Source organism: Crotalus tigris, unplaced genomic scaffold (genome assembly GCF_016545835.1).
Source record: "Crotalus tigris isolate CLP2741 ecotype Arizona unplaced genomic scaffold, ASM1654583v1 scf7180000023617.9722795, whole genome shotgun sequence".
NCBI classification, from domain to species: Eukaryota; Metazoa; Chordata; class Lepidosauria; order Squamata; family Viperidae; genus Crotalus; species Crotalus tigris.
Window position 1 is genome coordinate 1713514 of NW_024100081.1, and position 25928 is coordinate 1739441.

General features: G+C 35.1%; 1 protein-coding gene across 16 annotated transcripts in view; it reads left to right on the forward strand.

The window, feature by feature from the left end:
• Positions 1-23516, forward strand: part of DAB1 (DAB adaptor protein 1) — a 298012-nt gene extending 274496 nt beyond the window's left edge. For 13 of the 16 annotated variants that reach the window (XM_039319766.1, XM_039319761.1, XM_039319764.1 and 10 more), the window contains 6 exons: positions 5369-5431; positions 6024-6132; positions 9373-9921; positions 11876-12003; positions 14075-14173; positions 20182-23516. In XM_039319766.1, coding sequence (XP_039175700.1) covers positions 5369-5431; positions 6024-6132; positions 9373-9921; positions 11876-12003; positions 14075-14158 — 933 coding nt within the window. In that variant the 3' untranslated portion in view covers positions 14159-14173; positions 20182-23516. Of the gene's footprint in view, positions 1-5368; positions 5432-6023; positions 6133-9372; positions 9922-11875; positions 12004-14074; positions 14174-17874; positions 17926-20181 lie in introns of all 16 variants that reach the window. The other 3 variants (XR_005553761.1, XM_039319770.1, XM_039319768.1) reach the window with 3 other exon arrangements.
• Positions 23517-25928: the final 2412 nt, after the last annotated feature.

Consider the following 25928-nt stretch of genomic DNA (forward strand, 5'->3'; position numbering starts at 1 on the left):
GTGATTACATTCATTGACCAGATACTCATTAATATCACCGCTCTCCCCAGCTTAGTTTATATATGAAAGAGAGTCTGCAAATTCTCTCTACAAAGCTAGAAAGTCTGCAAATCTCCAAAGGCTTGAAATCTTTCCAGAGTTATTCAAAGGGGCTTTTTCTTAAAAAAATAGAAGAAAAAAACATTTTAAGCTATTTGAAGATTCAGTTCAAAGGGGTGTTTTGGTCTTTGAATCAAGACTCTTTTTTTCAAGTTTATATAGTCATATTTTATATAATATTAATAAGATATCCTTGCTTTTAAATGCAATACATACACGCCATTCTTCAAATATTAATGGTCTTAAATTATTAGATTTAGTGTGTAAAAGAATTAATGAACTTGGTTTACTTTAAACCGGGTTGGAAGTTGTGACCAATCTGTTATCAAAACTCTGCATGTTCAGCAGGAACAGAGTTACGATCCATAATTTTCTGATTTTGTAAATTCTCTATTTTCCCATTTGTTTTACAGGAAAAAAAAATCCTCATGCTTAAAAAGAGGATGATCAAGTAATGGAAAAAGAAGTAAACATAAATCATGTTTCTAAAATATGGCATATAAATTCATTGTTCTGTTTACATGGAACATAGGATATTTACTGAGTGACATTAGAAACACTTAATATGTAGACTATAAATCTTAGTATATGCAAGTACATTGGCAAAACATTGAACTAGAAAACCCATGCAAATCAGGGAAATGTTTATATTAATTATATAATAATAATAATAATAATAATAAAGTTGGAAGGGACCTTGGAGGTCATCTAGTCCAACCCCCTGCTCAGACAGGAAACCCTATACCATTTCGGACAAATGGCTGTCCAGTCTCTTCTTAAAAACTTCCAGTGTTGGAGCATTTACTGCTTCTGGAGGCAGGTGTTCCACTGATTAATTGTTCTCACTGTCAGGAAGTTTCTCCTTAGTTCTAGGTTGCTTCTCTCCTTGATTAGTTTCCACCCGTTGCTTCTTGTCCTGCCTTCAGGTGCTTTGGAAAATAGCTTGATTCCCTCTTCTTTATGGCAGCCCCTGAGATATTGGAATACTGCTATCATGTCCCCCCTTGTCCTTCTCTTCGTTAAACTAGACATACCCAATTCTAGCAACCGTTCCTTATATGTTTTAGCCTCCAGTCCCCTAATCATCTTTGTTGCTCTTCTCTGTACTCTTTCTAGAGTCTCAACATCTTTTTTACATCGTGGTGACCAAAAGTGGATGCAGTATTCCAAGTGTGGCCTTACCAAGGCATTGTAAAGTGGTATTAATACTTCACGTGATCTTGATTCTATCCCTCTGTTAATGCAGCTTAGCACTGTATTGGCCTTTTTGGCAGCTGCAGCATACTGCTGGCTCATATTTAGGTGATTGTCTACTAGGACTCCGAGGTCCCTCTCACAGTTACTACCATTGAGCAAGGTACCCCCTATACTAAACCTGTACATTTGGTTTTTCTTGCCTAAATGTAGAACCTTGCTTTTTTCACCATTGAATTTTATTTTGTTAGATAGTGCCCAGTGTTCAAGTCTGTGCAGATCCCAGTGTTCAAGTCTGTCCAGAAATACTTATTTTTGAATAAGTATTTCATATAATACTTATTCAAAAAGATCCAAGATTTAAAATATGTTCATGAGAGTAAAGTTGTCCAGATGTGAATAGCTGAAAGCAGGCATAGGCAATCTGATGCCCTTCTCTTTCAGTATTTATTAGTCTCAGTCAACATGGCCAATAAGGACTTGTCTGAATTGTAGCTTACAAGCATCAGTAGTTTACCAAGTTGCCTATTCCTAGTTAGAGAAAACACCTGTTTGCAAATATTTAAAATTCAGCAATGTGCTCCAAGGAAAGAATTTCTGCCTATCAATTCCTATTTGCAAAATGTTCCATGTGATCATTTCCCAACCCTCATAGGTATTAGCAGCTTCGCTTATGGTTTTACTAGCATCACATATACCATTGTCTTATGAACAATAAATAATTGGTTTTGCAACTGTCCAGTTCTCATTATTACAAAAAACATTTCAATATGCAATTATCATAGGAATAATTTCTGTTAAATTTATGTGGAAGCAGACAATCTTTTGATTCACTCCAGATAAAATATGTACTTGCAAAGAAACTTATTAGTGTCAAAACAGACCATGTATTTATATTGTCAAGTTAATTTTCTTAATTTCATTATTTGCATGCTAATGCAATTCCTCATCTAGTTCATCAGTTTGTCGTATCATGTTTTCTTACATCTTTCCATAAATAATTCACTATGCAGTTTCAATTATAATATACATAGGTGTGCTACATGTGCAAATTCAACTGAAGGCTGAGTTTGCTAAGCACTGACTATCATTCAGAACTAGAGAAACATATTACAAATTTCACTTTACCAAACATGGTTGCCTTTACAATAATTATGTTCTTATAGTGGTGAGGATTATCTGAGTTTCAATTTCGGACATAACATTGCACAACAGGTTCTTTACCACTGAAGCCACAATTTGTATAATAGCATACTTGATTGTAAGAAGTACAGGATGTACTTACCTGATTGTAAGAAGTACAGGATGTTTTTATTCTTCTTAGAATAAAAAAATTAATTAACCAAAACGCTGCTTTATCAAAGCACTCTTGAATTCTAAAAGCTGAAAGCTGTTATTTCCCCATAACAATTAGGAAATAAATTCCTTTTAAGGAGTAGGAGTTTTCTGTCTTTTTACTACATAAGAAATGCAACCTTAAGAAATGAGTGGCATTTTATGAAATGAAGCTTTTTATAATGCTATGGATCATCCTCCTTTATCCTATCTGGTACTTATATAAGGAAGTATATAAGTATAAGCAGTATCTCCATTTTCTTTCTGGAAAAACTTTCCAGAAAGTTTACATATAGAAAATACTAGCATTCACTTGGAATGGGGAGAAGCAGCTGAAATTCAACCCTAGCAAAATTGAGTGGTTGTGGGTCTTTACCCCTCACCACCAGGTTAGGAGAATTTACATCTTTGACTCCCCCAGATGTATTTGGTGCATGTTTTGGGGGTTCTTCTGGACTTATGGCTCCTGCTGGAAGAGCAGGTGGCAGTCAGGATGGAGTGGGGGGGGGCTTGCACAAAATTCATCTTATGTGCCAACTGCAATTATTTCGGCCTTGTTCACGATCATATATACCTTAGTTATCTTCTGTTGGATCGTTGCAATATTCTCTAGTGGGGCTACCCTTGAAGATTAGCTGGAAGCTGCAACTGGCCCAGAATGAAGCAGCACATGAAGCTTGCTCTGCAGTTCATCTGAGTTATATCAAAGCTGCATGAACTGCACTGGTTCCTAGTTGCCTTCTGTGGGCAATTCAAAGTCCTGGGTGTCACCTTTAAAGTCCTACATGGCACAGGGTAAGGCTAGGGACTACCTCTTTTTGAAGGTATTTGCCTGCCCTCCTAGGTTAGATAGGATGGGCATACTCTAGATCCCCTCCCTTTAATATTGTCACAGAGAGGAGTTTGGAGACCTGCCTTCTTGGTGGCCACTGCAGCCTTGGAATCTGAGAGATTCCAAGCATTGTAATAGGATAGGGGTTTTATTAGGAGGTAGTTTAGTCTGGTGGGTGAGCGGAAGGATATTTTTGTTTTTATGGATTGTTGTGAGTTGCTTAGAATCATTTTATGATAGGTAGCCATATAAGTTATGCAAATAAATACTGTTTGTTTGGTTCCTTAAAAAATACTATTTACATTAATGTAGCCTCAACAGTTAGCATCCTTTCCCTGAAATGTCTCCATAAGAAAACACACTTTAAAACTTGGAAGCACCTTATTGAACATTAGTTCCTAAGTTATTTTACATACTCTGTCCATTAAAAAGATATGAATTATGTCTGGGTCAGAACAGTGAGAAATTAATACTGTCTCCATAGCAACTTCTAGCATGGAAATGAGATCATCTAGGTCCTGCGGTGACTCCATGCTAACTCAGACAAAGCACATTCCAAACTGGCTCGTGTCCAGGAAATCCTGTGATGACCTTTAGAAACTCCTTCCACTAACCTACTAACATGATATAGCTGACTAGCTAAAACTACATTACCCATAAGCCATCTCTTAAGGAGACAGCACTTAACCCAATAAATGCCAGATATTCTTACATACAGATCTACACGCTCTACTCAGGGTTACATAGAGCTACATAATTCAGAATAATGTTTTAAAGATATATTTGACTTTTGAGTATTAATAAAGATGAAAAGTCCTGTGAACATGGCAGTTAACATAGTTTATATTAATCATTGTACCTCATTTCCTTTCAAAGGGACAAAACTAAATATCTTTGGTTGGTGTTGTTTCTGAAGACCAATCCAGTTATAGATATTACTCTGTTCATATCTCTTCCAGACATGCAATTAAATGTCATTTTTATTTACACTGATTTCAAATTGTTTTTATTGGAGTTGAACAGAATCTATATTTACTATTGGTTTTATTTATCTGTTTGCTTATTTAGTCTGTAATATTAATATGCCGGTTTTCAATGGCTCAAAATGGGAAATAAGACAATATTTTGATAATGGAATGATCTGTTTCAAACAATAAGAAAATAAAATAAACCAGTATAAAGGATGAGCAGAAATCAATGCATAAGCGATAGTGTAAAGCTGCACATGGATGTTTACAGGCTTCTCTCTATGTTAAATTCAGTTAAATACAGGTAGTCCTCAAGTTATAACAGTTCGTTTAGTGACTGTTCAAAGTTACAATGGAACTGAAAAAAGTGATTTATGACCCATTTTTCACATGACCGTTGTAGCATTCCCAGAGTCACATGATCAAAACTTAGATGCTTGGCAACTGACTCATATTTATGACGGTTGCAGTGTCCTGGGGTCATATGAATCTCTTTTGTGACCTTCTGATAAGCAAAGCCAATGGGGAATCCAGAGTCACTTAACAACTATGTTATTAACTTTAACAGCTGCAGTGATTAACTGTGGCAAGAAAGGTAAAAAAAAATGGGGCAAAACTCACTAATAGTTCCATTCCGGCTATAAGTCAAGGACTATTTCTACTGAAATCAAATTAATATTTATGTTCTGGGAGAATAGAAAATCCTTCCCTACAAAAAAATTTAAAAAAGATATTTCTATGAAAAAAGATACTAAAAAATAAAATGTAACATAATGTCTATTTTTTTTGTATGTTTATTCCCCTAGTATCCAAAAGTTGGCAATCAGTACTTAAATAATTTACTTTAAAATAGATAATGTTGAGAAATTGAACTTGCTTTCCCTCCTCTGTGGATTAGAAAAATATGACTAATTCTGTCTCATTTTGAAATTATTTACAGGCTGTTCCCCAACTAGAGCTGTTTGGGGATATGTCCACTCCTCCTGATATAACCTCTCCCCCTGTAAGTATTGCTGTTAAAATTCTGGATTGTTTCTTGCAGGCCAATGTCAACATTTTTACAATATCAATATATAGCAAATTTTAATATTTATGAGAAAGACTGAAGACTGAATTTGACAGAATTCCCAAAAAGATTTACAGACATATTACCCAGTTTGAATTTCTTCCTCTATAACATTACTAATTGTCTTACTTTTAAAACCCTAAATTACTTATGCTAATCCCCTGTGAAGTTACTAAAATTACACAGCCTTAGACTTTTATGAAGAAACAGGTGCTGAAAGAATTTGCATATAATTTAGAAGTTGCAAAAGAACACTTTCAGATTTTGCCAAATATCTACAAATTTTATGAGAATTTGGTGATACCATTTCTCATCCTGCTTCTAATGATAGGTAGCTTTCCTTGCCATTCGTTCACATTTATGTCTTCTTTCTTCTACTACTCCCACTCATCAGCCACTGCTGGCTTTTCTCGTTCATGCAATAGCTCTTTTAATTAGGGAAAGGATATGTATGGAGCTTGGCAATGAAAGCCGCACATGAAACCTGTGACAGTTTATCAAGGCATTTTAATTGTTTCTTGTTTTATAGACCCCTGCAACTCCAGGTGATGCCTTTATCCCATCTTCATCCCAGTCACTTCCTGCTGGTACAGAGGTATTTAGTTCTGTACCTTACAGCAGTGCTGCTGTACCCTCAGGTAAATATTTTCCATCAAGCTCTTTAACTGGAAATTTGAAGCTCAATCTGGGACTAAGGGATGTTATTGTATTACACATCAAATCATTTGAAGCCCTAGACAGACCTTGTATGATTTGTAATTCTAGTAATTAAGTGCTGATTCATACCTCTTTGCTCACATATCATTGATCTGTAACATATGAGCCATGGCAGAACTAACATCACAGATAAAATGTTCGCCTCATCTCAGCCAATTTTTTTTCAATCATTCTTATTTTGCAAATTTTGAGGAACCCTTGAGAATTTAATTTCATAATCAAAGTAATAAATCACTCTTAATTATGAAAAAACTATTTCTTTTTCTTTTGATTTATCTGGAACATCAGTAGCACTAAAGGATGAAAACTATTGTTCAGTATTCTTCAGAGACCAAAATGCAAATTTGATTAATATTGTGCCCTACTTTTGAAGCTCAGAAAGGTTTACAGATATTAAATGTACTTATTCCTGCTATTTTTGAATTCTGAAACAGTTGCCACTGACCCACTGCTAGGTCAAGGTACAATTTCACATTTATGCATAAAATACGCATATTTTAGGCTATACATAGCACATAATCTAAAAGCAAAATTCTGAAACACTCCTATGCAAAAACATTTGAATTTACTTGGATTTTACCAATTAATAATTATAAAAAATCTAAAACAATGTTTTTACAAATAAGGCCTGAATATCTATGACTTAAATACTAGAATTTAATCCAGGATGCTTGGCTGTAGTCTCTTTTAATCTGGATGATTTTGAATCAGTTTCTCAAGAAGACCAACTTTGCAGGATTGCTTGAAAGTAAAAAGGTGGGACTATTTATTTGAAAAAAGATAACCCCGACAATCTCACCTAATGAAGATTAGACCCCCCCCAAAAAAAGATTATAAACACATACAAATCATTACAATAGTTTAAAACTTACCTTCAAATCAGCCATAAAGTACATACAAAAATAAAGATAAAAGATTTTGTAATGGGTTGTACAACCTTCAAGCTTGAATATAACAGAAAATAGATACGTAATGCATGCAAGAAAATCTAAGAATATCTCTAAACCAGAAAGAGCTTGACAAGGAAGATAATCCTAATCACAAGAATAGAAGGACTCTTATTTGGCTATAGAAAAAAAAATGGAAAATCTTATTTCTGTCAAAGCAGGTGTTACAGAGTATTGACTGAAAGGATATCTAAACTTCTCTACTTACTGTACACACTGTTTTCTGTACATTACATAAATAGTAAACGTGTTCAAGTTGCATCAGGGTGCCATGTTTACTTTTGTACCTAGTAGATATTGTGTTAGACGATCCTGCTTTTATATTGAAGTTAGTTATAGATTCCCTTTACATTTCTGTATGCTTCACACAAAATAGAAGCAGGTGATAGTTATCAACATCGTAATCAATAAATGACTTGGCTTTGTTAATCAAAGAACAACTTGGTTAAAAAATAAACAAAAAGAATCATGTATTTGAGTGGCATTCTTTGGATATCTGAATTCCAGACAGGAATCTGGAAGTTACCAAAGTAATGTCTTAAGATACAATATGTGCCCAGCAAGTTGATTTTTTTCTTTTTGGTAAATCAACAGTTAATATAGATCAGGCATGTCAAACTCGTGACGTCGCGTGATGTCTCAACGTTTTCTCCATTGCCGGCAATGGAATGGGCACGGTTTCGGTGTGATGCATCCGGCCTGCAGACCGGCAGTTTGATATTCCTGATAATTGTTGCACTCAAATTTCCCACAAACGTGAAAAGAGAAATTTGGTTGGTTTTAAACTAAAAGAAGTGTTCATTAACTGCAGTTATAATTGCTCACATGGGTGTTACTGTAGCCTCTCAGGCCTGTCCTACCACAGCAATCTGAGGTAATCAATCATTTCTTCTTATGGTTTAAACATTGAACAAATTCCCATGGTTTGTGATCAGAGTAATATTAATTTTAGCTAATTTTCATAACAAAATTATTAAAGTTTAGAGATCCTTGATGTATAGTACTAACTGTCTTTTCTAGCTTCACAGGTGCAGCATTTCTAAGGAAATCTTCTTACCTTCAACATATGGATTGACTTACTAAATTGTTATCTTTTTTCTATAAATAACATTTCAATCTCATTTGTTCTACTCGCACTGGATAATATGTCCCTTAACTAAGCTCTTTTCTGCCCACTATAAGATAAAAACAAAAAAGCATTAAATTCTACACCTATAGACTATACCTATAGATTTTTCAGAAGTATTATATATTCTAACAAACCACTGATCTTTTCAGTTGGAACTCATGAGCTCATGGATATTAAAATAAACATGACTGAAAACATTTTGTTGCATCTTGCTTGCAAATGCCAAGTCCCATCCATTCCAAAGCAAGTTGGTGGGTGAGGAATGCAATTCCACATAGTATGGAAACTGGCATATGTGCACTTATACACACAATTTAGAAAATTATAATTCTGTCATATCATTAGCTCTTTCTCTCTCTCTCTCTTAAAATATTGCTTTCTTGCAGCTTATATGAATACATATCTGGATGTATAGTTTTCATTTTTTTCCAAACAGGGATAAGGAACTAGTTTCATGCATAAATCAGCACCAACTGCTAAGTCTTTTGAGATAGTCTTTTCAGGGTCAAAATTACTTCTTGGGTGGTGGATAGTGTCAAAAATAAAGGGGGGGGGGGGAAGTAGGTTAGAAACAACTTGGAAAACCCTTTTTCTCATAGGTTAGGAGCTATGATAAATATGCAACAGATAAAGGAATGTTGTCAGTTAACCAACTTACTAAAAAATAAAAGAATAAAGCAAGCTTCTGAGCTGCTTATAATTGAACATCAAGCTACAAATACTGCAAGCATAGTGCAAGTTGCTATGATCTGTGCCAGGCTGCATAATGGAAATGGGAAGTGGGTGAGTATCTCAAGTACTCTGAAAGAGAGAAATTCTGATCATGTAGATTCTCATGAAAAAACATAACTTGGTCACTCTTGTCCTACTACAGGAAATGGTTAAGACAAATATCATTTTGTACTAGTCTAGTCATCAACTTGATCCTTCTTCTAATTTTGGCCATCAGTCTAGTAGTATTATATCTCTGAAGCAAGTCATCTGGGTATCTGGTCAATTCATGTGTTGTTTTGTTTTCATTGCCCTGTTTTTGCCATTCCTGTCCTGCAGTTGTCCTCACTGCCCACTCTCTTTTCTTTCCAAAGGTTATGTTGCAATGGGAGCTGTCCTGCCTTCCTTCTGGGGACAGCAACCACTTGTTCAACAACAACTGGCCATGGGTGCTCAGCCTCCAGTTGCTCAGGTGATGCAAGGAGGACAGTCAATTGCATGGGGACAACCTGGGATGTTTCCTCCCACCCAGCAACCATGGCCATCTGTAGCTGGTCAGTTTCAGCCCGCTGCCTTCATGCCAACACAAACTGTTTTGCCTTTACAAGCAGCCATGTTTCAAGGTACCATTGTTCCCACTGCTACTGTTCCACCAACCAGTGATTCCACCAGATCAAGTCCACAGACAGATAGCCCAAGGCAGCAAGCCGGAAAAGAAATGTTTAAAGATTTCCAGATGGTTCAGGCACCTCCAATACCATCACGAAAACCAGATCAGCCTTCCCTCAGTTGTACCTCAGAGGCCTTCTCCAGTTACTTTAACAAAGTTGGAATGGCACAGGAAGCAGATGATTGTGATGACTTTGATATCTCTCAGTTAAATCTGACTCCTGTGACATCTACAACACCATCAACAAATTCACGTGAGTACCTCAGTATTTCTGCTTTAGCCTTGTTTCTCTTTTCTGAGTCATATGCATCTATTTGAAAGTGGGGAAACATGAACTTCAAACAATCATGTCAGATTTATGGAAATCTATACATACCGCTTTCATGAATTTCACTTTGAATAACAATGTAATGCTATCTTAAGTAGGCATAAGAACTAGAATTAAATCTGTATTCAGTAGCAATTCAATACTCTTTTTCTTCCAATAGTAGCTATCCTTGCTGATTTTGAATTTGGAATCTCCAGTCTTACTTGATTATTGTGATAACATTATTGCAAAAACATTTTATGTAAACCAATCCATGTATGATGACTTGCAGGTGAAAAAAATGATATCTATTCTGTGCTATGTATTCTTTGAACATCTCTTGCAACAATTGCCTATCAAAATAGTCGAAAGCAATATTGTTGATTTTAGATTTGATTTCTTTCACAATATTATTTAGTTATTTCAAATACTCATATGGCTGTCTATCATACATGAAACTCTCAGGTGCTTCCAATCACCAATTAAAACAATATCAGTAATAAACTGACATAACACATACATATATTAAAACCATAAATATTAAACACCTGGACCAAGTTAAGTTTCTGACACACAGTCCATCATAAAATCCTCTCATCTCTCTCAGTCTATCTCAATGCTTGATGAAAATCTGGGTTTTCAATGCTTTTTGGAACCTTGGGAGGATACCTCAGGCTGAAGAATGTTCCATAATGCAGGTATGGAAAAGCACACTTCCTAGCTTCCATAAGGTGGCAATGTTTAAGGGAAGGAACTAGGAGTGTGCCCATACTATCTGATCTGGTAGGATAGGTAGATATCCTTAGGGAGAGGTGATCCTGCAGATTATCTGACCTTGGGCTTTAAAAATGACCAGCACCTCCCAGAAGAAAACTGATAGCCAGTGTAGCTCTCACAACAAAGGTGTTATGTGAGTAAATCTAGGGGTACCTATGACTATGCTCTGCTGCTCCATTCTGGACTGGTTGTAGCTTCCAAGTGGCCTTCAAAGATAGCCCCATGTAGAGTGCATTGAAGTAATATAAATGGAAAGTGACTAAGGAATAAATGACCATGAGCAAAGACTCACAGTCCAGGAAAGAGTGCAATTAGAACAGAGATGAATCTATGCAAAGCACACCCCCCCCAGCCATCTCCTGCTTAAACAGGAATCATGAATCTAGGAGGGCTTCCAAACTGCACATCAACTTGGTCCAGGAAAGTGCCACCCCTCCAGTGTTGAAGATGAAATTTGATCTGGGCCTGGGGTACATAATAAATCCAGAGCTACTCCATCTTGCCAGGGTTCATTGAAGCCACTTCCTTCCCCGTCCAGACTCTTACAGCCTCTAGGCACTCAGCCCGCACCGCCGCAGCATCACCTGTCTGACTAGGGGTAAAGATATATAATTGCTTAGCATTACCCTAATTATAAAGGTATCTCAATCAATGTTGGTATCAGCAATAACAGCAGTAATTTTGAAGACCTGTAGAAGACTGTAAATACTAAAATAATACATATTGTACTTTTTAAACATGTTAGAATCAAACTGGATATGCAGCAGCCCTCCATCTCCCTCAGTTATATACTGTAAGTTCTTTGTCCATGGACTTGTCAAATGAAGAGTGAAACGTGTGGTTTTTGCTGAAGCAATAAAATTAAAGTCATATTTTAAATCCTATTGTTTTAAAAAGCTTATTGGCTTCTCAAAGTGAGCAGTCTCTAAGCACTTTATTAAGGAGAACCTTAACTTTTAATTAAGCTAACTTATCATAGCCACGTATATTTCATCACACAACATCACCAAGTTCATAGATCACCCCATTTTTCTCACAATAGTTCAAAAGGTTACTAAGTGACATTTAGAATCCATAGCGCTAATTTTTGTTATTTATTTGTTTGATTGATTGATTTTGTTAGCCCCAACTCCTGCTCCCAGACAGAGTTCTCCATCTAAATCCTCAGCATCTCATACCAGTGACGCTGCTGCAGATGACCTCTTTGAAGAGGGCTTTGAAAGCCCAAGCAAAAGTGAAGAGCAAGAAGCAGTAAGTAACTCAGCTCCTGTTTATTAATATATTCACTCATTTATTTTGGCTGAACCGTTAACATAATTCATAGATTTCAGGGTTTTTTTAATTTAAGAGAATTTAAATTTAGAGAAATTATTTAACCTTCCCATTTCCTTTTCCCTCTCTTACCACTGCCACTTAAAGTTCTTTCGATATTCTCTTGGTTATCCACAACTTGTGGAGTATGGTGTTCTCACCTCAGTTTTACAGCTTTCTGATCAGCCCTCATAAGACACAGTGGTGTGCACGCTACAGAAGAGTTAAAATTGAAGGCAGTGCACAATAGCTTAACATTTACATCTATAAAATGTCCATTTATAAGTTTATTGGGGTGTTTCTTCTTTTTATAGCTTTGTACTAAATTGGACCTTGGTTCATTAGTCTAAAACTTTCTTCTCTTGCTACCTCTTAAAAGAGATAGGATCAAGAAGAATAGAATGAGGGTAATATGGAAGAATATAGAATGTCTTTAAATGTATGGTTCCTAGCTGATAAAGACAAAAAAGATTTATATGCTATCTCAGTACTCATCATTAATTGGTTCTGGGAGGTGCAACAAGTACTAAAAACAAGTACCAAACAAACCACGTGACTTACCACATGATCCTTTTTTCATCTGGGAAGGACTTCCTATCTGTCCTTTTTCCTATGTCAGCAACCATCCCAGCATGGTCAACTTCCTATCCACCCTCTGCAGCCATCCCCTGCTTGCTTCCTTTTTCAATGACCTTCCAGGCATGGCTGACTTCCTGTCCCATGGTCCGCTGCCGTCCCCCTCTTCCTGTCACAGCACGTTGAGTACCAAACAAAAAACGAATACCAGGACAACATTTTTACATCAAAATGCACTGAATACCAAATTCGACAGGTTTTGAAGCAGTCAAGTACAAGATACCACTGTAAGGACAAAAAAGGCATAGGCAACTGAAGAGTGCAAAACAGTACCTTTCTGCTTAAAAGTATGGCAACGTTTAAAGTTCATTCTTGTCTATGAGATCTGGCTTGCATAAATCTGGGTGACCACTGGTTGGCAGCAAAAAATCATACTTCTTTCCTACCATCAAATGATTGTCATTTTTTGTGTCTTCCTTTGTTATGCAATCCAAATTATCTGGCAGCTCTATCTATTAAGTGAGTTAAATTTAAAATTCATACCACTGCCTAGAGTTCATCACAGTTTTTTTAAACCGAAAAGGAAGTAGGATCTGAATGCAAAATGAAGTATTTTAATTGCAGAGAAAATTTTTTGGGTAACTTCTGTATGGATTAATACTCTTAATACTTCTCTTAATACTCTTCCTTCTGTGCTTGAACAAGGAAAGGGATTAGTTGGAAGCTATACTTAATTTGTATCCAATGGGAATGTATTAAAAATTGAAAAGGCTAATGCTCAGGAAAAGAGGGTACATATAATTACAGACTAATTTAACACTATAAAATGATACAAAAATTGGAAGATGATTTGAAAATATATTATTTTTATATAAAATAAAGTATAACTCAGAGTTGCTCTGTTCAAAAATCCACTTCTTTAAAATATTGTTTTCATGACCACAAGTTCAATTTCCCCTAAAAGCTGTCTGCCTTGAGTAGTTTCACTTCACAATATTTACAGTGCTAGTGTTATCCATGCACATGGACTAAACTAAAACATCACTTGTAAATTGGTTTTATATTCAGGATGGCAGTTTCTACTTTGTTTAGAATGATCTTATTTTTAAACATTTTTTTAAAAAATTCCCACAGACTTTCTAAATTTGGGGAGGGATTTCCTTGGGGGAACTTTTGATCATGATTCTATAATTCTCAAGGGCTGTGATAGGGTTCCCCCCACCCTTTCCTAAAATATAGCGCACGTTTTCCCAGCAATACCATCATGGGGACTGAATAATCCCATAGAATCAGGGTCATGGATATTCAATTCATTTTGGCCTTTCATCTACAATGGGTAAATTTGACGAAATGCATTGATGGCATGAAAATAACCTCTGATGTTGTTTTCCTTTCTGCTGTTGAAAAAAAAAGGTGTTATGTTCTTATATTCTAGCCTGATGGATCTCAGGCCTCATCCAACAGTGATCCATTTGGTGAATCTATTGGTGATACTGTAAGTCCACAGGGCGATAGCTAGATAGCGCAGGTTGGGGTAGGTATCTGTCCTCTCTATCTCTTTCGCTCACTTACTTTTCAGCCATTCCCTTTCACTATTGCCTGTCTTCATTTTCTTGGATGCTATATGTGCAGAATTTCATTTTTTCACTTCACTACTTCTCACACCATAATTCCATTTGCAGGTGATGTCAAAATGTCAAAATTATAATATAATAGTAAGGGAAACATGTATTAATGTGAAACTGGAGATTGTTACCATTAATAATCAGGGTGGATTAACCAGGCAGGAATCCATGCATGTGTTATTGTCAATCTCCAATTTCTGGTATTTATGATGAGTTATAAATATTCTATTCATTTATCAACTGTTGGTTAAAAAGACAATCAAAATTGAAATATGCCTTCCCACTCCATAGCTGTATCAATAATCTCTTGAAAAATTTACTAACAGTTTGATTCAAAATTGTTATTGATATATAGGTTGTTAATTCATGCAACAGCCTTGCTATCATTCCCAACTATTGTTTAGTTATCCATTTTCCATTATCAAATTTAAGGTGACATGTTGCTGTAATCATTAATGGCTCATTTTGCATGTTGACAGACTTTTTTAAAAAACTGACTGTGGCTATTTTATACTGGTTTGTGTTTTGTCTGAATGATTGTAAAGGTGCAGTGCTTGTGAGTGCTGAACAAACCCATCCAATTTCAGTTGTACTATTGGCATATGAAAGAAATATACTTCATACATGGCGAATTGAACAAGTTTAAAGTTCAATTCCTGTCTCTGTATAAAGTTTATGAAGCAAATCTATAAAAATGAAGGAATTATTTTGAGTGCCTAAAGTATAGTGATTTCCAGACTTAAGTGTGTGGGGTGGGGGTGCTGCTAATGTGTTTCACCAGTCACAATAGGTCAGTGCACCATGCTTTCCTGATCAGCAGATCCCTGAATTTTAGCCTTGAGCCCTGTCTTTATTTATTAAAAACCACAACCATTCTGGATGGGCAGGAGGAAAAGAACACAAATTACAAGTGATTCAAGTCAGCTTGTATTTCATTGTTCTGATGAAACTGATGAAAATGCAACTACATCTGAAACATTTTTATCCCATTTTTATTGCTTTGCCCAGTCATTGATAACCAACTGATCACTTTTCTCTGTTTTTAAATAGTACAAAATGCCAATGCCAACAATGACTAGCTTTATGTTGCTATTAATTTTCAAAGCGATCAAGCAGGTGAATTAATTTACTTTAGTCTACCATGGCACGACTGATTTTAAATTTGCCCACTATTGAATTATCTGAACTATTATCTTTTTTTTCTCTCTCTCTCTAGCTAAACATTGTAAGCAAGCAACTAAATTTCAATTTTAAAGTGTGCTGTTGTGCCCACAGTAAAAAAAAAATGACAATAAAGATTATCTAATCTAATCTAACAATATTAATAGACAAAGATATCCTTAAAAACCATGAACAAAGCATTTTATTTGCTATTTTTACTTCTGACCTCTGAATCTGGAAGATGAATTGTTAGTCTTTCCATTTTGAAATAACTTGAGTGGAAAAATCTATTTTGAAAGTTGCTTATTCTCTTTTTTAAAATTAAATCTGTAAATTTGGAAGCCAGAAGTGCTTTACGTTCTTGGGAGTGGATTCCCACTCTCAGGATGCTTCTATAGTGAAACTATGAATGTGATGTACTACCTTCTCATGCAGCCTTGCTTGGAGGTTTCGATTTTTATGGATAATGTGAGAGTGATACAGATACCAGGGAAGTGTTTCTTCCTTAATACTTCTTCCTGTATTCCTTATATTTAATACAGGAATAAATACTTTTTCAACCTATTGGAACCTGATTCCTTCTGTACAGGAAAGGACTATCTCTTCATGAAAAGGGCATTCTAGATCAGTGGTTCTCAACCTTTCTAATGCCGTGACCCCATAATACAGTGGTGTTGTGGTGACCCCCAAGTGGGTGTGGCCACCAATAAGAGGGAGTAGGACAGCAAGGGAAAAGGGAAAAAAAATGGCAGACAGCCTTGTTTGGCGACCCCCGTGAAATGGTCGTTCGACCCCAAATGGGGTCCCGACCCACAGGCTGAGAACCACTGTTCTAGATCAAACTATCCTAGCAAGTCTATGCTCATTTAAAAGCTAGAAAGAACTGTCATTCCCCATTTGGCTTTAGATTTGTCCACGTTGTTGTTTGTGATGTTGTTTAGACCCTTTCTATTTTCACCTGATAATCCTTGATTTCATAAAATTTCAATGTTATAAGCATTTTTTTTTCAATTATTTTTTTTAGTAAAAGATTTCTTTAAAATCTTTGGATATTTTTTTTTAGTAATTGAGTGCTTTATCAATTTTCAATTCCTAGATTATTTTACTCTTTTCTGCCTAATTGTCTTAAACGTTTAACAACTTGAAAACCACAGCTATACTTTTTAAAGACATCTCAGGGCCAAATCTGGAATCTGCTCATAAATGAAATATTTCCCTTGATTTATTTTTCAAAGCAGAAGCTGGGAACTTTGCATTGACGTTACCAGAGCTCCTTGGACACTATTATCAGTTTCTAATTCAAATTGAGATATTATGGAAGACTATACAACAATTATATGCTTTTATTATTCCTTAACGTGTTCTTGTTTCCTCTAAAGTTCTTTCTGCATATTTATAGCCATTATAAAAATATGTCCTTTTTTTTCCTTTGTCCATCAAGCCAAAACAAGAGTTTTATAATATGGGGCATTTTCACATTTTGTGTGTCAGATCCTGCCAGGATTTTCAATGTAAGGCCTTAACCTAGCAGTAATTAGCACTCACAATTAGCCTCTATGCTCAATTTTTTTCTCATTAGTTACTACTGGGCAGAGAAAGAAGATAAAATCTATGATGTTATTACACAGTTTTAGACAGCTTTTTCTTACTAAAAGAAGACTTGTCACCTGTAGGATTGACCCTTTACTCAGTCTTAACCATAAAACTAATACTGTTCTTAAGTTTCAAAATTCTCCAAACTTTGTTCCCTTAAAAAAAAAAAAAAAGCTTTAATTTTTTTAATAGTTCTAGTGCATTTTTTCCTATCTGTCTCTGCAACTTCTTTAATTGCCCACTTCTGCATCTATAAAACTGCACAATTAATCACTACATAAAGGAAGATCCCTTTACCACCAAAAGATAGAAAAGGATCGCTACACCTCTCAGTTCCCTTTGCATCAAACTCTTTAAAAATAGCGAGTGTAAAGTTTGGAGACCTTTAAGTTCATAATACATGTTTTTCCTGCCCTTCTTGTTATGTTAGGCAGAAAAATCCATCTATTGTATAGCATATTCTCCTTTATCTTAATATGGCACTGATATAAGAAAATCAATTACATTATATTTAGAAATCATTTTAAGTTGCTTAAGTAAAATTTCCTTAGAATAGTGATACTGAATGTAACATATTCACTAGTTTGAAAGCCAACCTATATAAAAGTTCTGAATTATCCTTTTGAGACTTAGGAAAATATTGAGGGACACAGAAAATTTGAAAAGCTAAGACATGCTTCTTATTTCTGCCAGATAGACATGACAGTGGAAAATGACAAAGATTGTAATAGTAGAGAGTCATTAGATAATTTGTTTAATACAAAAGCTATGAAGAATATTAAATTTAAAACATAAAAATCAACTGATATTCTGGAATAATTTTCCATGCTCAATTTTGTTTAATATTTTCCTCCAGTGTCTTATCTGAATCTGCATTTACTGTAACACAGATCTACTGAACAAATTGGTTAGTATTAATATGGTTTTTCTATTTTATACGGGCTTTTTTTTACCAATTCTTACTTTTTGAAACTTTAATCTTACACATTGGTAAGACTGTCAACCATAAGTAGAGTGTCATTTCCTAATTTTTTTAATATTGATTTTAATAACATTTTCCTATATGCTGATCTAATGGAAGCATCTTCTCTTACAACATATTATTTCCATCTATATATATATTAATATTCTTCATCAACATTCTGAACAATAACTTTTGACAGTTCCTAACTGATTTTCATACTTATGTATCAAGAATTGTTTGCATGGATAAGAATTAATTGGTTCTTTTATTGGGGGCAGGAGAATAGCAAAATCTTTGTTCCAGGGCAGGGTTTTCCATTTATTTTCAGGCTATCAAATCAGTTAGTGAAAAAGAAAACTTTCTGGACCCCTAAAACAAAATTTTAGTAAAAGAAGATTGATTGTGTTGAAGTGAACATTTCCTTCCTTTAGTCTATCATGGAGCACAATCAAGTTCTCCTGGAGCTCTCAAGTTCTGCAGATCATTGTCTAAAATCTTGTTCTAGGGCAGGGGTGTCAAACTGCCAGCCCATGGGCCAAACACATCATCTGAAAGCCACGTCCACCCCATTGCCAGCAATGGCAAAACCATCCTAATACGTTGCGTGATGTCACGTGACGTTGCGAGTTTGACATGTCTGTTCTAGGGGATAAAATTGACTCTATCCCAGAAAAAGTAGAAGACTACTTAAAAAGGCAGAATCTGATTAATATGAGTATATTGTCCCTTATTTTAAAAAGAGTGTGAAATGTAAAATTTGCTGCCTTTTGCTTACTCACAGGTTATTTAAATCAGAGGTCCCCAACCTTTTGGGCACCAAGGACAGGTTCCGTGGAGAGAGATTTTTCCACAGACTGGAGGGTGCATGGTTTTCAGTGCTGCCTGCATCTCACAGATGGGGCTTTGCTTGTTTGTGCGGACTGGTTGCTGGCATGCTGCAGCCTGGTACTGGTCCACAGACCGGGAGTTGGGGACTCCTGGTTTAGATTACAGGCTAAAAATCAAAGTACATGTCTACTCAAGATGAGAAATATTATTTTACCATCAATAAAGATTCATAAAGAGTAAGCAAACAGGATTTATACAACTATACAAAAGTATTTGCATTGGATCAGGGAAAAAAATCAAATGCTAGATATAATCTAAACATAAATTGGGAATAACTTTTCAAGTTCTTCAGAAATATCATTGCTTCTATGAACAAATTACTAAAATCAGATGGAATCAAAAATGTCTTTGTTGTATATTAGAAAGCTTGATACCTTCCAGATACATTGGACTTTTCCATAAGTTTAAAGTTAGCATAGCTGTTTATGGAAGCTCAAATTCAATATATCTAGAAGCCTAGCTTTAGAATATGTTCTCTAAACTGCACTAAACTTCCTAAGATGATGAGATAGTGGCTTTAGTTTATTGTAACAATTTACCAAATTGCATATTGCTGCTTTTCATGTTCATTAAACCATCTTCACATTGCTTGACATTTCTACAGTCAGTATTTGCCAACATTTGTAATGCATTTTGTCTATCATAGTTTGGAAACATCAGAATTAAAATGATTAAAGGTTTGAATTTATGTTATATTTTGGAATTCTGAGGAGATATTTATTCTGTTTTTATTATTTTTAATCTGTTCTAATTATTAGCTGCCCAAAGTTATGTATATAAGATGGGCCAACTAGATATTAATTAAATAAATGAATAAATAAATATTTGGTGTGACATCCTCATTTTGGACATCATTCTGAACTCAGTAAATCAATCATGCATGCATTGAAAGCCTGGGAAAAAGTGGAATGGAATAATTTTAAATCAGTAATATATTAGCATGAAACCATATAGTTTAAAATGTTAAATATTAAACTGAGAGTAGAAAAACAATTTATTCCTGCAGAAAAACAATTTATTCCTGTGCATTAAAATCACATTTTTTTCATATTCCAAGAGCGTCATTTCTTCTACATATACAACTGACTTTTTAACAAATATCAGTAGCGTACAGTTGTTGGTTTTTTTCTTAAAACTGTCTTTTTGGATATTATCATAATTCAAATTATGGGGTTTGTGTGTGTATGTGTGTGTGTGTGTGTGTGTGTGTGTGCATTTATCCCACTTTGGCTGTGGTCTGTGGGTCTGCTGTTCACATTCAAATGACTAGAAATATCTCTATTCATTTTTTTGTCTTTCTATTGTTTTTAGGAAAGAGAACCACTCTATGCCCAGATCAACAGACCTAAGACCTAAGAAATAGCATTGACCCACACTCGTGGCACTTCAAGTCGCAAATGAAAACTCCAATCTTGACAGGCCTTTGGCTCCTACTACATTTTTTAATATTATTTAGTTATCTCAGCTAATCAAGGATAATCACATCAGTGGATTAATTCCCCTTATTTTTCAAAATCCTACTTTCCTGGGGGAGGGGGGGGAATGTCATCTGCATTCCTACAACTTCGAACTATCGAAATATCTTTTCTTTTTGTTACCTTTTGTTGTTTCTAGGACTCCATATAATGAAAGTAGGTGAACCAAATCTATTAGAGGACAACTCATTGTTTTATAATACAGAAACACAGAAAAAGCAAACACATCCTGGTCACCAGTCATTTGAGCTACACAACTGCACATTTGAAGATATAATAACTTTTGTACGACCATCACAAACTGATCCTTCTGTATTTTCACCCCGAATACCAGCCTATAACAGCATATACGAAGGAAGTATTCAAGTGTTTCATTCCCCCCCCCCACTCCAATTACTTAAAAACTGGTGACAGACACTAGCATCAGAATGCCTCCTGTGAAAATAAATCTTAACTTGAAGTCATGGATTCCCATTCCACCAGTCATCAGTTTTGATTGAAAATGTTGCCAAATGGACCTTTTAATTTTCAGTACATCAAATGAGATGAAATGCTGCTTTTTCTGTTTTGAATACTACTGCTATGAGTAGAGAAGGACATCGTATCTTTTTGATGGAAAAACAAACTGTGTTATTTCCTAGGGAACTCTTGAAACAAAGATCAGTAAAGGATATTTTTTATTTCTTTGATATCTTGCTGCTGTAATGCTATGCAGACAAGTGTTTTTTTTCTTCTCTCTGTGCCATTTTTGAAGAGAAATAAAACTGTTTGCCAAATACTTCTACATCTGGATTTGATTGGGTTGGACTTTAATAACAGGATGGAGATGGTATGAATTTTGAAATAATGAACTTATTCTGCGATCAAATGGTTCATCTTTATCACTTTTTGTACATCGGAAAAATTCAAATGGGATTTTTATTTTATAACTTGAAATTTAAAAATAAAAATCTTACTGTTAAAACTCTTTCAATGTTTAAGGGGAAATGGCTTTAAAGAGTCTGAATGAAAATTGCCAGGTTTTCTTTTGTTTTGTAAATATAAATGTTAGGAGTTTTTTTCACCATGACATCACACTGTAGGGAAGGTAGTAAATGATGATATTTCGGAAGCGTGGAAACCCCCATTTTGTGGTTCTTGTATCACGTTTGTTTGGTTTTGTTTTTCACATGCTTATAGTTAGTGGGACAAAGCTGAAGTGCGTTTCCCAACTACAATTTTGTTGCCTGAAACTAGCTAGGTTGATGGAGAACTCATAATCATACAATCTTGCTTTTATAATACAACTGTTATTACATACTTTACATTTTTTGGAGAAAAATCTCATTTCATACCCATTTCCTAATTTAATAAGAGCTGTTTACACACCACAGAAGCAAGTTTTTTAAAACTGTTTTTTTTAATATATTTATGTAAGAAAAGTGCAGTGTTTGGTTTCTATTCTTCGCACATGATTTGCATAAAGAATCTATATATTTTTGCCCTACAGAGAATTGTTATACAGGTCAAATATGTTTTCCTGATGTTCCTATGCAGATTACAATATATAGAACTTTAGTGGTTTAGCACTAAAAAAAGAAGAGTTAAATAGTTCAAATGATGACTTATTTCAAGGATTATGCAGATTTTGTTTTTAAAATCAAAATGCCAATATGCTTGTGTTTTCTCCTTTGATTATACAGGTCTGGAGTTATATTTCATGCATTTGAATTATTAAAGCATTTTACAAGAGTAGATGAAAACTGGCGATTTGGTGATATTGAAACTGAACTTGATATTTCCATTTGGTTTTTTTCAACATAGGTACTGAAATAAAATGTGTGTTAAACAGTCAATGAACTATAGGCTTTAATATCAGTGCAGATCTAATGTACTTTTCCAGTCATTTCCTCTCTGTACTTTTTTGGTGTGCAACCTTGTTTCAATAAAAGACTCCATGTGGATTTTACAGAACATATGATTGGTGATGTGAAAGAGAAACAAAAGAGAAATTGAGTCCAATTAAAGCAGAAAGTAGTTGTGCCCAAAATAAAAATTAACATTTTTGTTAAAGTCAATTTGTTTTTCTTCATTTCTCCTTTCCCCAGCCTGTTTTTATCCAACCCACAAATCAATTTATTTTAACTTTTACTTGATCATCACTATATATCTGTGAAAGGTGAAGATGGCCTGGGTCTGCACAAGCCTTTTCCCAGCCTAAAATATTCATCCATGTTGTAGTCGTTGTCAGCATCTCTGTCGCAAATGTGGATCAAAAGAAAAATGCAAAAAGTGATCTCTTTTGTAACATATAAAATGTTAAGTTCGTTTGTTTCCTACGAAAAAAGATGACATCATACAAAAGGACATTTCAACCCTGAAACATTGATGTATAGTCAATAGTGAAATCTTTCTGAACTAAGTTTTTATTTAAACACAAAAAAATAAAATATTCACAGATATTGTAGCGTGGTGCAGACTAACAGTCAGTTCATGGTTGTTATTGGGTTCCAAAGTACTTACCAAGATGGGAAAGTTCATGTATATGAATTACAACTGGGATTTAGAGATCATAGGGAAATTTGTTCTATACAAACCAAAAGTCTTTTGAAATAAAACAACCCATGATTAACTTATCCATCATTAGATTATTCCTTTCTACCATAATCTAGAAGAAAAACAATACAGAAGCTGCACTATACAAGTATTGTAGATAGGAAATATATCTACAGGAATCCATTCATCACTAGCACGAAGCTTGTCACTTTAAACTTTAAACCAGGGAGAATCATCCCATCCTGTCCTGTTTCCAATTGTTTCTTGTTTCTTACGTTATTAATGTACTTTGATTCATTGTTGTCATTCAAATGTCTGATGAAATTTATAATTGAATAATGTACTGGGCACCTTCTTTGCAAAGATGTTTACTTTCTACTTTGATTTGTTTGATTTTTGTGTTCTCACGTGTTTATTTTTTAATAGAAGAAAGATGAAAATGACTGTTTTGCAGTACATTTCTAGATCTACTTTAACTTTACCTCAGAGGAAAACCATTTGTTAACATCTGTTGAACATCTTCTTTCCCCTTATGTATAATGCATTCATCAGAAGAAATTTTTAGAGATTTTCCATTGATTTCTGTAAGACACCATGTAGTACTGTTAAAAATAAAAATGTTTGAAATCACGTTTATTCCTTTGTCTTATTCTTATGAAAGTTGAATATAATTATTCTATATAATAGAAGAATACAAACCTGTGCTTTCTTGAAAAGCTTTCATTTGAAGTTTATAACCAATTCCTTGTAATATCTCACCATTTTCATCTTGCATTTTCTTCCAGAAGATGAAAGAGAGAGAAAGAAAGAAACAGAGATAGATGATACAGATACAGAGAGAGAGAAATTAAACATTTTGATAAGGCAAATATTCATCACAAGCCAACTTGAGTTGGATATTGCAACTCAAGATTGGGTTGATGCAGTTATGTCAATTTTCTTGAGTGAAGTTGTTCCTTAGCCTGGAAGAAGGTTTGGTATATCCTCTCTCAAGAAATCATAGCTGAATGCAATAGTCCTGGACAACTATTTCCAGTCTTGTCTTTTTGCTCGCTCTCAGATCTTAATAAGGCATGGAGAATTTTACCTTGGAAGTAAAGAACATTTAGAAGTAATAGCATTTAACCACCTAAGCTGTTTCCATTTCAACAGTTCACTGAAGCTTCAACAGTATCACTGACAGACAACCTCCAGTGCATTCAGGAAAACTTCTGCATTAATAAAATGCTTGAGTTGGACCATGTTAAGTGACAGAGACATGTATCGGTCACTAATAAAAAAAATCATGGTGGTTTTCATATACTTCATAAAAATTCAATTACTGCAATGGATTACTAATGTTACTTTCTATGTAATCCATGGATTGAAATGAAATCAGCAACTCTATGGAGTTATTCTAAGAATAATGTCATGATTTGAATATAGTAGACAGAAATTATGGTCTTTTTAATTAGGGCTGAGTGAGATCAGTAACTGCAGTACCAAATTTTTTATTTCTGTGAAGCTACATCTTTGGTGAAAGTGTAGTTTTGTTCCCTTTTTTGCAAGATGAATTGTGTGAAAACGAGATTACATACATCATATGACTTTTCTATCTTTCCATAAGACAGTGAGAAATAAGGCAAGATATCCTATAGTGATTCACTGATTAGTGGAGACTTTATCTGTGTTCTTGTGAAAATCTCTTGCTGGACAAAAGGTTATCAGACTCATTAATGAAACACATATCTGGCAATTAGGTTTTTTTCCTCCAGTTCCAAATGGTCTTATCTCCATGGAAATGTTTGCCTTGCAGTCCATCTATCAAGTACAAAATAGTTTTATCAGCAAACTGAAACAAATGGCAGATTCAAAAGGTGTGCCTTTTGGAGGCATTAGTGGAACCTCTTTTTGTAACTTAAACTGAGCCAATAACAGATCACTTTGTTATCCTAAAAATGAGTGCAGATTTGGTTAAAGGGCAAAGGGAGGGTAGAATCTGCAGACAGTTGAAAAGAACAGTTCTGATTCTTATGTTATATATCCATAAAGTAATAGCAATTCAGGTCACTGGGTGCAATCTAATTCACCAAAGCAAGAATGTCATCCAATTTGAAGCAGCTTGGAAGGCCTTGAACCCTAGTGGGTATCAAGGGACCCTCAGGCAAGATGCAGCTTGGAAGCCATGGCCCAGAAGCTCCCCTAGCACATGCTGATAAGAAGCTTTGGTCAGCCAGTTCTGAAGGAATGGGTAAAATAGCATCATCAGCTTGCATCCCAGGACATAACCAAGTCAGCCAGCTGGTGCAGAAGAAGATGGAAGGAAAACATTCCCTGGGATGTTCTAGCTGAGGAACAGGAAAGATGGAATCTTTGCAGCACCTATGCTTGCCCCTCCTCTGCAACCTGCTAATCAAAGGTTGCAACTATTGCAGCAAAAGTATTGGGAAAATTAACTAGAGGGTGAGTTGTACTACAGGGGTTGGTATAGAGACCATGTAGAAGAGAAGGACAAAGTGGCAAGATACACTAGCATCTTCTTTGTCCATAGAACCTTACTGGATTTTCCTCAGATTAAAAATGGAACAATCAGGCCCTCCTGGCTTCAGTTCACCTGGGCCACTATGCACTCAAGCTGGCCTCATTGGACTTCCAACCATGCATGAAACAAAACTTTCAGTTACTATATGCCCTTACAAATGACTTCCAGGACATGGCCTATAATCATGGGTTATGGGCATAGTACATCATGGGTTAGTACAGCAATGACTTGTGTATTGCTCTCATCCCTTGACTAGCTTAAAGTCAAGTCTATATGTGTAATCTGTTCAATCCAGTCATGACTATGCTCAATTCATGGATGTGAATCAGTAAAAATACAACCACTTGTTACTCTTTTGTGATACTGTTACACTAGATAGAACATATCAAGTAACTAACATTCAGTTTCTTGAAAAATGTCCTTTCAAATTAGGCTTTGGAATTTCTATCTCATTCTTGGAATTTTGTTTAGAAATTATTTTTTCTGAGCGTATTGTTCCAAAGGGATAAGTGTTATACTTTTGTACT